Source organism: Notamacropus eugenii, chromosome 5 (assembly GCF_028372415.1).
Source record: "Notamacropus eugenii isolate mMacEug1 chromosome 5, mMacEug1.pri_v2, whole genome shotgun sequence".
Classification (NCBI taxonomy): Eukaryota; Metazoa; Chordata; class Mammalia; order Diprotodontia; family Macropodidae; genus Notamacropus; species Notamacropus eugenii.
Genome location: NC_092876.1, coordinates 138460401 through 138473893, shown reverse-complemented (window position 1 = coordinate 138473893; position 13493 = coordinate 138460401). Strand labels below are relative to the sequence as shown.

General features: G+C 37.1%; 1 protein-coding gene across 4 annotated transcripts in view; it reads left to right on the top strand.

Annotated features, from left to right (window-relative positions):
• LOC140505241 (NXPE family member 4-like) overlaps positions 1-13222 on the top strand; it is a 35356-nt gene extending 22134 nt beyond the window's left edge. For 3 of the 4 annotated variants that reach the window (XM_072611042.1, XM_072611043.1, XM_072611041.1), the window contains one exon: positions 5758-7489. In XM_072611042.1, the coding sequence (XP_072467143.1) occupies positions 5758-6293 (536 nt within the window). In that variant the 3' untranslated portion in view covers positions 6294-7489. Of the gene's footprint in view, positions 1-5757; positions 7490-8539 lie in introns of those variants that run through there. The other variant, XM_072611040.1, reaches the window with a different exon arrangement.
• The last annotated feature ends 271 nt before the right edge of the window (positions 13223-13493 follow it).

Genomic DNA, 13493 nt, shown 5'->3' with positions numbered 1-13493 from the left:
GATCTGGAGGCAAGTGGGAGTGGAGAGGACACTCAGAAGTCAAGTCACTGGCTGGGAAAATGCCTAGAAAAGGGAAAAAAAAATAAGAATATAGAAGGTTACTTTCTTGGTGAACAGGCATTTCCTCCCTTCCTTTCTGATGAGGAAGAACAGTGCTTACCATCAGGCAAAGACACAGAAGGCAAGGCTTCTGTATCCCAGCCCACTCAATGGTCTCAGGCCATGGAAGAGCTCAAAAAGGATTTTGAAAATCAAGTTAGAGAGATGAAGGAAAAACTGGGAAGAGAAATGAGTGACATGCAAGCAAAGCATGAAAAACAAGTAAACACCCTGCTAAAGGAGACCCAAAAAAATGCTGAAGAAAATAACACCTTGAAAAATAGGCTAACTCAATTGGCAAAAGAGGTTCAAAAAGCCAATGAGGAGAACAATGCTTTCAAAAGCAGAATTAGCCAAATGGAAAAGGAGATTCAAAAGCTCACTGAAGAAAATAGTTCTTTCAAAATTAGAATGGAACAGATGGAGGCTAATAACTTTATGAGAAACCAAGAAATCACAAAACCAAACCAAAAGAATGACAAAATGGAAGATAATGTGAAATATCTCATTGGAAAAACAACTGACCTGGAGAATAGATCCAGGAGAGACAATTTAAAAATTATGGGCCTACCTGAAAGCCATGATCAAAAAAAGAGCCTAGACATCATCTTTCATGAAATTATCAAGGAAAACTGCCCTGAGATTCTAGAACCAGAGGGCAAAATAAGTGTTCAAGGAATCCACAGATCACCGCCTGAAAGAGATCAAAAAAGAGAAACTCCTAGGAACATTGTGGCCAAATTCCAGAGTTCCCTGGTCAAGGAGAAAATATTGCAAGCAGCTAGAAAGAAACAATTCAAGTATTGTGGAAATACAATCAGGATAACACAAGATCTAGCAGCTTCTACATTAAGGGATCGAAGGGAGTGGAATAGGATATTCCAGAAGTCAAAGAAACTAGGACTAAAGCCAAGAATCACCTACCCAGCAAAACTGAGTATGATACATCAGGGGAAAAATTGGTCTTTCAATGAAATAGAGGACTTTCAAGCATTCTTGATGAAAAGAGCAGAGCTGAAAAGAAAATTTGACTTTCAAACACAAGAATGAAGAGAAGCATGAAAAGGTAAACAGCAAAGAGAAGTCATAAGGGACTTTACTAAAGTTGGACTGTTTACATTCCTACATAGAAAGACAATATTAGTCACTCTTGAAACTATTCAGTATCTGGGTACTGGGTGGGATTACACACACACACACACATGCACACACACACGCACACACACATAGAGACAGAGTGCACAGAGTGAATTGAAGAGGATGGGATCATATCTTAAAAAAATGACATCAAGCAGTGAGAGAGAAATATATTGGGAGGAGAAAGGGAGAAATGGAATGGGGCAAATTATCTCTCATAAAAGAGGCAAGCAAAAGACTTATTAGTGGAGGGATAAAGAGGGGAGGTGAGAGAAAAACATGAAGTTTACTCTCATCACATTCCACTAAAGGAAGGAATAAAATGCACACTCATTTTGGTATGAAAACCTTTCTTACAATACAGGAAAGTGGGGCATAAGGGGATAAGCAGGGTGGGGGGGATGATGGAAGGGAGGGCATGGGGAGGAGGGAGCAATTTGAGGTCAACACTCATGGGGAGGGACAGGATCCAAAGAGAGAACAGAAGTAATGGGGGACAGGATAGGATGGAGGGAAATATAATTAGTTCTTACACAACACTACTATTATGGAAGTCATTTGCAAAACTCCACAGATTTGGCCTATATTGAATTGCTTGCCTTCCAAGGGGAAGGAGCGGGGAAGGAGGGATGAAGAGAAGTTGGAACTCAAAGTTTTAGGAACAACTGTCGAGTACTGTTCTTGCCACTAGGAAATAAGAAATATAGGTAAAGGGCTATAGCATGGACACAAGGGCAGAGAGGGATGATAGAAGAGAGGGCAGATTGGCAGACAGGGGCAATTAGAATGCTCGGTGTTTTGGGGTGGGGGGAGGGGACAAAAGGGGAGAAAATTTGGAACCCAAAATTTTGTGAAAATGAATGTTAAAAGTTAAATAAATAAATAAAGGAAAAAAAAAGAAAAATAGGACTAAAACACACACACACACACACACACACACACACACACAAAAGAACTAGTTAGATTTATGTTGTTAAGTTTGTTGTTTCCTCCTTGAACCAAATCTGATCAGAGTAATTGCCAAACAATGCTCATCTCTCTCCCCTCTTTTTCTCTACTGTACTATAGTTTTGTGCTTCTTCCTTGATGTAATTTACCATTTTTTTCCTCCTACTTTTCACATCTCCTGTTGCAATCCCTTTTTACCCTTAAATCCCATTTTTGTCATTGCATCATTTATTTCAAACCCACTCCCTCTATCTATGTATATCCCTTTTATATTTCATAATAAATATACAAAACTCAAGATTAACAAGTATCATCTTCCCTTATAAGGATGTAAGCAGTTTGCCCATATTGAGTAACAAGTGCTTTTTCCTGTTGTTTACCTTTTTAATGCCTCTCTTGAGATCTGCATTTAAAGATTGAGTTTTCTATTGAGTTCTGGTCTTTTCATCAGGAAGGTTTGGAAATCCCTTATTTCATTTAATGTCCGTCTCCTTCCCTGAAATATACTCAACTTTGCTGAGTAATTGATCCTTGATTGTAGTCCCAGTTCTTTTGCATTATGGAATATCATATTCCAATGCCTTCGGTCTTTAAATGGAGAAGTTGCAAGTTCCCCTCTGATCCTGACTATAGCTCCTCAATATTTGAATGGTTTCTTTCTGGCTGCCTGTAGTATTTTCTCCTTCATTTGATAGTTCTGGAATTTGGCAACGATATTACTTACTTTGGAATTCCTTTTGGGAGGTGAATAGTGGATTCTTTTGATGACTATTTTGCCCTCTGGATCTAGGTATTCTGGGCAGTTTTCCTTGATGATTTCTTGGAAGATATTGTCCAGGCACTTTTTTTTATCTTGGCTTTCTGGTAGGCCAATAATTCTTAGGTTTTCTCTCCTGGATCTATTTTCCAGGTAAGTTGTTTTTCCAATTAGATATTTTACATTTTCTTCTGTCTTTTCAGTCTTTAGATTTTGTTTGACTGATTCTTGACGTCTCATAGAGTCATTAGCTTCTACTTGCCCAATTCTAATTTTTATCAAATTGTTTTCTTCAGTTAACTTTTGCATCTCCTTTTCCATCTGTCTAATTATTCCTTTTAAGGAGTTATTTTCTCCAGTTAGGTTTTGTGCTTCCTTTTTCATTTGTTCACTTTTCCCAGTTAGATTTTGTACTTCCTTTTCCTTTTGTCCAATTTTCCTTTAGGAGCTGTTCTCTTCAGTGAATTCTTTTTTCACACTTTTAAAATCATTGGCCAGTTTTTCTTCAATTTCTCTTATTTGGCTTTTAAAATCCTTCTTCAGCTCTTCCAAGAGTGCTCTTTGTGCTTGCCACCAGTTCATTATCCCTTCTGAAGTTTCAGATGGGAGTACAGTCTTAATGCTGATCTCTTTGGTATTCATGTTTTGGTCCTTGTCCCCATAGATGGGTTCTATGGCCTTTTCTTTCCTGTTTTGCTGCTTATTCCTGATGATGATAATCACCATTTTCCTGGCTTTAAAAGCAGATCTCTGCATCTAGGGCACAAGGGGCTCTGTGATACAGTTCTTGTTATTTGAGCTTGAGGCTTTGTGTGTCCTGGCCTCTGGTTCTTTCAGCTAGAAGCTAAAGTGCTGCAGCCTACCTAGTGCTGAGCTGGCTGGTATGAGAAAGCAGAAGCCAGGTGAAGTCTTTTTGTGTTTTCCAGGATTTACCCTGGAGCTAGCTTGTTAAGTATGTGGGAGGGGTGGCATGGCCACAGGAGGTCGCTGAGCTAGAGCATAAGCAATCTCAGTGGTTGGTGATCTTGGTTGCCCTAGTGTCTTCCTGATTCCCTTGAGGTCCTGAGGCATGCCTAGGGGCCTGGTATTGGTTGTTGCGAGGCTCCATCCCCCTGGGACTTTGGATCTCCTCCTGGTTTACTGAGGTGGGGCTGTCTGAGATAGCTCCAGTCCTGCACTGGTTCCCTTCAGCCACAGCAAGGGGGACCCTCTTTAGTGATTTTCCTAGCCTCATGTGCTAAGAGACTGTTTGCCCCTTCTGCTGATCCCACTGTTTCAGGATTTTTCTGGGGAAATATTTTATGGTTCTTTCAAGGTAAACAAGGGGAGGGGGAGAGAACATTTACCGATCACTCTTCCATTTTGGCTCCCAGAAGTTCAAGTAGGTGACTTACAGACATTTAATCTGTGGGCTGATAATCTCAGGAGTAGCCACTGCAGATACCTGTGGCTCCATAGCTCTCACTTGCTCAGTTCCTCTGGACTCCTGTCCTGGGTTGATATGACCAAGATTCTGCAGTGCAGCCACTGCCTCAAGCCACCCAAGACTTCCTGATCAGCCCTATTGTGGTGGGGATGCACTGGTACAGCCTGTGCACCATGTGTTGTGTGCTCCTCCATGGAACAGATCCTTCCTATCAACCTTCCAGTCTGTCCTGGGCTGTGAATCTGTCACAGTCTGTCTCCTACTGGATTTTGCCCCTCCAAAATCTGGTAAGATTTTCTTTTTAATGGTATTTGAAGGAGTTTGTCTAAGAGTTTAGGTGAGTAGTTGATCTTACTCTGCCATCTTGGCTCCACCCCCCCATTAATGCATTGCTGATGAAGTTGTTAACTGATTCAATCATTCTGTAGAGTATTTGGAACTATGCCCAAAGGGCTACAAAACCATGCATATTCTTTGAGCTACCAATACCACTACTAGATCAGTATCCCAAAAGAGAGAAAAAGCAAAAAGGAAAAAGGACCTATATATCCAAAAATATTGCAACTCATTTCTGGGGCAAAGAACTAGAAATTGAGGGGATGCCCATCAATTACAGGAGGACTGAACAAGTTGTGGTATGTGATTATGATGGAATATTATTGCAATATGAGAAATGGTGGGCAGGATGCTCTCAGAGAAACTTGGAAAACTTACATGAGCTGATACAAAGTGAAATGTTCTATGCACAAAGTAATAGCAATATTGTAAGATTATCAGCTGTGAATGACTTACCTATTCTCAGCAACACAATGATCCAAGACAACTCTGAAGGACTTATGAAGGAAAATGTTATCCATTCCCAGAGAAAGAACTGATGGTGTCTGAATATTGAAGCACATTTTTTTCCTTTATTTTTCTTGAGTTATTTTTATCTATGTTTTCTTTCACAATGTGGATATGTTTGGCATGAGTACACTTGTATAACCTATGTTGAATTGCTTGCCTTCTCAATGAAGGTAGTAGGAAGGGAGGAAGGGAGAGAATTTGAAACTAAAAGTTTTTAAAAAGAATGTTAAAAATTGTTTTCGCGTATAACCAGGGAAAAATAAAGATAAAATACTAAAAAAAAAAATCAATAAAACAGAAAAAAGTATGTAATTAAATGACATGGGTTAAACAATAACTAGTTTATGATTAAATACCTTTATATAACATTTTTCATTACTTACCACTTTTGTACAACTAGTGCTCTCATTTGGTCCTCCATTTGGCTGACATACTCAGTTTAGAGTCAACTCTACTCCTCCCCATCTTCATACTATGCCTTTGCCTAAGCAATCTTTGTAACTTTTAAACTAATTCCATTTGTGATTTCTCTCTTTGTTATCAGCACTGAAGTCTGTTGACCTCCACGGATTTGGGAAACTCCGTCGTCAACTTCTTGTGGACTTAGAAAGGAAGATCTACATTCAGTGGCAAAGACATGGCTACCCTCTGGTTGGCTCAATTAGCTATTCAGCAAAAGAGAATGAATACATGGCCCATGCAATAGATCGAATAGCAGGGGACAGCAACACCATTATTATCTTTTCTCTGGGTCAGCACTTTAGGTTTTTTCCGATTGACCTCTTCATCCGACGGGCCATCAATGTCCATAATGCCATTAAACGCCTATTCCAGAGAAGCCCAGAGACAAGAGTGATCATCAAAGGTGAAAATACCAGGGAAATTTCTGATGATCCTGAGAGATTTAGTGACTTTCATGGATATATTCAGTCTCTGGTTTTGAAAGACATCTTCCAGGATCTTGATGTGAGTGTCATTGATGCCTGGGACATGACCATTGCCTATGACACAAAGAATGTCCACCCACCTGAATATGTGGTTGAGAATCAGATTAACATTTTCTTAAACTATATTTGCTAGAAAAAATAATAGATCAAATCCCAGTTATTCATGACCAAATTATATCTGCAGTTGTTTATTGATGTGATGTCAAACCAGTCAATATCTTACCACTTAAAAACTCATTGCTAATCAGGTACAACTTAAAATAGGAAAAGAAAAATATTTAAAAGAATGGATTTCCCTTGATACAATCACATTATTCCTTATGATATTTCAAATTTTTATTCAGTGGCCATTACATCACAATTATCAGTAGATTATAATTATTATGATCCTCTGATATCTCCTTTCTACCCCAAGTAACTCTTAGCCATTCAATAACTCAGCACTCAATTTGCAACAGGAGTATTTGGCTTATTCCCTAAGCATTAAATCAACTATTTAAGACTCCAATGTTGGAGTAAGCATAAAAGAGTACCACCAAACAGTGTATTTTGCTGAAGAGATGGTGTCATTTTTTTTAACCTCACTCAATACCTCAGATAGGATTCTGTACACAATAGATTTTCAACAATTATTTTAAAGAATGTCTGAGAAGAATAGATTTTTCCTAGACAGCCAACTTTGTCATCTTCTTCCTCAGATAATCCATTCTTTCTCCTTAGAAGTTATCAACTTCCTACAAGTTAAAAAGTAACTGGGTCAAACTATATCAGTAACTCACCAGAAATATCCTGGGGTGATCTGAATTTAAATGCCCAAAGAAAAGAAAGATGAAATTTAGGATTAAAAGGAAAGGGTGTACTAAAAAGGGAAGAGACAAAGTGACTTAAAAAAAAGTTGGGACAAAGTGTTTAAAACATCTGATGTTTGGAAAGAAACTGAAAGTAGAAGAAAGGTAAGAGAAAAAGGGTAGAAGGCTGATGAATGGGCATGGGAAAAACACTGAAAATGAAGGCAGATGAAAAGCGAGGTACATGCAGAGTAGATGACGCTGTTATAGCACAGGTAGGCATGGCATCTGACTCCTAGGCAGCTAGGTGCCACAGTGGATAGATTATCAAATTTGGAGTCAGGAAGTCCTGAATTCAAATCCTGTTTGAATTTCTTACTAGGGTTGTGACTTGACCTCTCTGTGTCTCAGTTTCTCCATCTGCAAAATGGGAAAATGGGGATGATAGTAGTAGAACTTACCTCACAGGGATGTTGTGAGGATTGAATGAGTTAACATATGTAAAGTGCTTTGCAAATTCTAAAGCAATATGTTAATGCTAGTTGTTTTTACTATTAATTATCATTCTTCTTTCTGTGATAAGGTTGTCTCACTCACCCATGTGCACTGATGCTTTCAGGTAGGTAGTTTTCTCAGTGGAGGTGGGCACACTGCTACAACTCACTGTCAAAGTCCTATAGGAAGGCATAGTAGGAGAAATACATACCTAATACATTTATAGCTATTGAGACCCCTCTAGAAAGACAGGATGACACCACTGACTCTTAATCTTTTACTAAATCATTTACTAAACAGAAAGCAAAACAGGTATGATTCAAATATAATATCATAATAATAAACCTGGAACATACTCTCTCACCAGTGAGCACAATGTGCATGAAAGAAAATGGACACAAACTTACAAAACCATTGCATGGAGGTACGTGAGTAGGGAACATATGTACCTGGATCAACTCACACCTTGATGTCCCTAGTCTACCTCAGAGATAGTCTGCACCAGAAGTCACTGAGAAGCCAAACTATTCCTCTTTTGCTCCTCTCCATTCTCCTGAAGGATGGGGCCTTTTCTCTGTTGGATGTCAGGTTGCTCCTTTGCTAGGTCCATCACTTTCTGCTGGTCAAGCATTCTGCTTGAATGTTGTGCCCAGGTCTTCCTCTTCTGGGCTACCACAGAAGGATTAAGCTCATTCAAACATAACTCTAAGTCTAGAACTGAAGAGCTTTTTCAGCTCTACTTTGGTCGGGGTCATGAAGTAGCATTATGCATTTCCAACAAGAAGCTGAAACTGTAAGCCTGGGAACTTCAGAGCTTTTTAAAAATCTTCTCCTTTGCCTGAGATCTGAGATAGCACTATACTAATTTGGGAAAAGCATTTCCCTTAAGCCTAGGATCTGTAGAGGTTTTCAAGATCCATTTCCTTGGTTGAGTTTCCACCTCTCAGGTAATAGACAGCAATGCAGAGAAATGTTAAATATAAGTTTCTTCTCAGTCACTTCTTATATGCAGTAAAGCTTTTTTCCTCCAGTCAGCTATGCCAAAAAACAAATGGCACTGCCAACTCTGAAGTCTTCTAATTATGTATTTATAAAGGTACCTCTTGGACCCAGCTCTGAAGATTCTTCTCATACACACTTTGGATGTCTGATCTTGACCCATCTACATTCTAAAGTAGGGTTTCTTCTGGGAAATGACTCACTTCTATCTTATGGTAAGAAGCCAAACTATACATAGAAAATACAAGGCTTTCTTGTAGTCACCAAATAATTCTAGGTAGCAAAGTTTTTCAGTTTGTAATCTAAAAGTTCTTATTTCAGTCATATATACATTATATGGTGGGAAACAGGATACTTCAATCATTTTTTTTTTCCCAGCTGAGTATCTCTTTTGTATCTACAAAGGTGTGGATGCCTTTTCAGTGTTGCTCACATGAATAACTTTGTTTTTATTCATTTTAATCAAGAAAATTTACTCAGAAAGGGTAGCACCTTAATACTGGGATTTCATGACCCTATGAAAGGGGTTTTAGGGAATGGAGAAATTTATGCTTTAAAAAACAGTTGTATTCCTTGTCAATGCTCCAATTGCTTTAAGTCTAGAAATTGAATTAATGATACCCGGGTGTTTCCATACATGAACAGATATTTCAAGTCCCTTGCCCACTTTTTGCCCCAAAGTTGGTAGTGGGTCAGGAGAAGCAAAAATGTAAGAAATCCACAGAAACTCTAAATTTTTAATTTCAGCCAATTTCTTCAGCTTTCTCTCCCATCAGACCACTAGATATGATATTATTAGAAAGCCATTGACACATAGCAAAAGGCGGTATGATTGGAGGTTGTCCTTTTTGTCTGCCCAATCACAGAAATATGAAAAGCTGCTGATATTTACCCCAAACATATCCAAATATGTCCCTCTAACTACGATTTGGGTACCAAGTCATGTGTCAAAAATAAACTACCCGAGCTTCAGAAAAGATAACTCTAGGATCACAGTTTTGACCTGGAAGATACCATAGACTACCTACTATATACTGCTAATTTTATAGATAAAGAAACAGAGATTTAGAGAAGTTGAAAAGTCACATGGATCATAAGGAAGAGCCAACATTCAAACCTAGATCCTCAGATACTAAATCCAGCCAGCTTGCCAAGATGGCATCCTGTTTTGGAGTCAATCCAATATAGTTCAAAGGACATTTATTAAGTATCTACCACATGTAAAGTATTGATACTAAACGCTGAGGGTAGAAAGACAATGAAGAACACCAGAGATGATCAAAAATCTTCAACATCTTATGAAAGTCATAGGTTTCTGCCATTATTTTATCCCTTCATTTTTGACTCTAATCTCATGCTTTGTGGACTTGTGAAAATATATCTCATCCATATGGGACACACAAGCATATGATACTGGAGAAAACTTTCTCTGTATAATTCCAAAATGCTACAAGGCAATAAGGCAGTGAAATGAATGGATCACTCATCCGGGAGTCAGGAAGGCTAGAGTTCAGATTTGGCCTCCAACATACCAGCAAAATAACCATGGGCAAGTCACTTAACCTATATTTGCCTCAATTTCAAAATCAAGTATAAAATGATAATAATAAATAGCACCTACCTTGCAGGGTTGCTGCAAGGATAACATAAGATAATATTTGCAAAACACTTAATGTAGTACATAGCACCATGTAAATGTTTATCACCCACCCATCCCAACCTCAAGCTAACAAGCAATGCACCAGATAATAGTCATTAAAATTGTCACATAAAAAGTGAAAAATATCATCACACTTTTAAAGCCTGCTGAAATAATAGTGAAGATCTCAGAAAAAACCCATTCCCAGACTGCTTTCTGCCCTTTTCCACTAACCTAATAGTCTTTCATTTTGTACTTTTACTGTGGTAGTTTCTACTATTTTCCACTAGACATTATTTTAGTCTGACCACTCCATTCTCATCCCTTAATCCAGGTAGAGTATTGAGCTATCCCAGCCCCATTACCAGAAAGGTATGTGAAAGAGGAAAACCAGTAGCAAAGAACCAATCTTCCAGACTGACAGAAAGTGTCAAGTATAAACTATGATGTAGTGGTTCCCCTCTCCAAGAGTTTTCATATGTCAAGGAACAAGCCAGATACTTCCACACTTTCATGTAGAGGAGCTTTGAAATTGTCTAACTTTTGTTTCTGGATAGGATTAAATGCCCTACCACACATTGAGGAAAGGCCAAATTTTGGGGAAGCCTGATGCAATACTACCTGAGAAGGAAAAAGGGAACAGGAGTGCCATCCATCTAGTCTCTAAGCAGAAATATCAGCAGGAAATAAAAATAAAGGAAAAACAAAAGAAAAAAGTAAATTAGAAAAAGTCACAACACAATGAAAAAATCATGTACTCTATTAAACAGTGATCTGAAAAAAGAAAAGAAAGCTAGGAGACAAATTCTGAAGTTCCTCAAATAAAGGAACCATAAGAATCTCTGGAAAAGTTCAACAGAGAAATAGCTTTTCAAGGGAAATTAAGACTGAAATTAAACTAGAAATCAGAGCTCTCAAAGAATAAAATCAATAAGGCAAATTACAGAATAGTCAGTTGAAAACACAGAAAATATATAAATAATAGCTGACATTTCTATAATACTTTAAGGTTTTCAAATTGCTTCATATATATTATTTCATTTCATCCTCACAACAATCCTATGCGATAGGTACAATTATTATCTTCATTTTCACAGATGACTAAACCAAGGGCTTAAGATATTGAAAAAAGAGAATGGCAGTTTTATAAGCAGAAAATGCAGATGTGGAAGAACTTTTGGAGAAAGGAAGTCAAAGTATAGCTACATTGTAATTAATTGACAGATTTAGCACCATGCCAATCAAACTTACTGTATTAATCTAGGCAAAAAGCAAAATATTAATCTCTAAGAACAAAAGTCAGCAATCTCATTGGAACTAAAGAAAAAAGTAGGGATGAAGGAAATTTACTATTTTTTGTTCTTAAATTATAAATAACTCAATTATCAGAACCATATAGTAGTATTTTTTAAAATAAAAAGATTGATCTGTAAAAAAAGATTGTCAGCACAACCCAGAAGCAATTAAACATAGAAGTCTAGGTTTTGATAAATCCAAAAAACACAAACTATTGGGGAAAAGAGCCATCTACTCAATGAAAATGGCAAGAAAACTGGACATTGGTTAACTAAATTATATTTTGACTTAGATTTTACACAGTAACCTCAAAATAGATATATGACAAATGTATAAAGATCACATTATAAAAAATTAGAGGAAGAAAGGTGGTCCTTTACACAACTATGGTTAGGGAGAGACATTTGTTGACAAAATTTTCTTGAGTTTTTGTTTTTATATCACTTCAGTTTCTCCGTACATCCCCCACACTTGAGATCTATTCCTTATAACAAAAAATAAAAAATAGAGGGAAAAAAAGCAATTTAGATAAACTAACCAACACAACAACAAAGTCCAACATTCTAGACAGTTTTTCACCTTCTTTTAGCCCTCAACAATTAGCAGAGGAAGATACATGCTCATATCTCTTCTTTGAGGCAAAACTTGATTGTCATAGTTAAAGAGCCTATACTTTTATTTGTTATTTCCTTTCATATTATTATATTCATCAGATACATTATTTTCCTGGTTCTCTTCATTTCACTCAGCATTATTTGTGTCTTTCCATGCTTCTCTGTATTCTTATATTCATCCTTTTTCACAATACACTTAATTAAATAATACTACATTTATATTCGTTATGTGCCATCAAATTCATAGCCCATGATTTGATTAGTGATTTCTCAATTGATAGGCATCTATTTTGTTTTTACATCAATGCTACTACAAAAATTGATGATAGCAGTATTTTGTCACACATGTAGCTTTTCTTTTTGTCTTTGTTGTCCCTTGGGATACATAGAAATGTTGGGTCACTCTTTTAAAAAAATAATATTTTATTTTCCCTTATTATATGAACAATAATTTTAAAAATTTTTTAAAGTTTTGAGCTACAAATTCTATCTTTCCCTCTTTTTCTTTCTTTTTCTCTAATAAGGTAAGCAATCTGATATAGGTTATACATGTGTAATCATGTACAACATTTCCATAAGTCATTTTGTGGGGGGAAAATGAACAAAAAAAAGAAAGTGAAAAATAATATTCTTCAGTTTATATTTATAGTCCTTCAGTTCTTTCTCTGGAAGTGGATAGTATCCTTCATGATGAACCCTTTGGGATTGTGTTGGATCATCGTATTGCTAAGAAGAGCTAAATCATTCACAATTGTTCATCATATAATGTTGTTGCTATTGTGTACAATGTCCTCCTGCTTCTGCTTGCTTCACTTTTTACCAGTTCATGCAAGTCTTTCCAGGTTTTTCTGAAATCATCCTGCTTATCATTTCTTATAGCATAATAATATCCCATTATGGTCATATGCCACAACTTGTATAGCCATTCCCCTAATGATGGGCATTCCCTCCATTTCCAGATGTTAGCCTTGGTCACTTTCTCTTCATAATTCCAAACTGCACTCCAGAATTGTTGGATCAGTTCACAGCTCCATAAACAGTATAATACTCTGTCTTTCCACACCCCCTCTAACACTAGAAGATTTTAATTTTTGTCATTGTTATGCATTTATTAGATAGAAAAGTGAAGTCTCATATTTATTTTTATTTGCATTCATGTTGTCATTATTATTAATTATTTGAAGCATTCTTTCATCTGATTGTTAATACCATGCAATACTTTTGAAAACTGCTCATGTTTTCTGGGTTATCCTTTGGAAAATTGTTTTAGGTAATATATGTGTGTATGTATGTATCTATAGATATAGATATACACATATATAGCTCTTGTTTGGCAACAGAGGACAAACACAGTAACCTGTGAGTAGACTTAGCTGCTTGAATGGAGACAGCTATCCAGGTAACTCATCTCCTCCTCTTCTGTCTGTCTCCTCCTCCCCTCCTTCTCCTATCGAAAGGAAGGTGAATTTGGAAGGTCAGAGGATGCCCAGTTAACCTGGAGT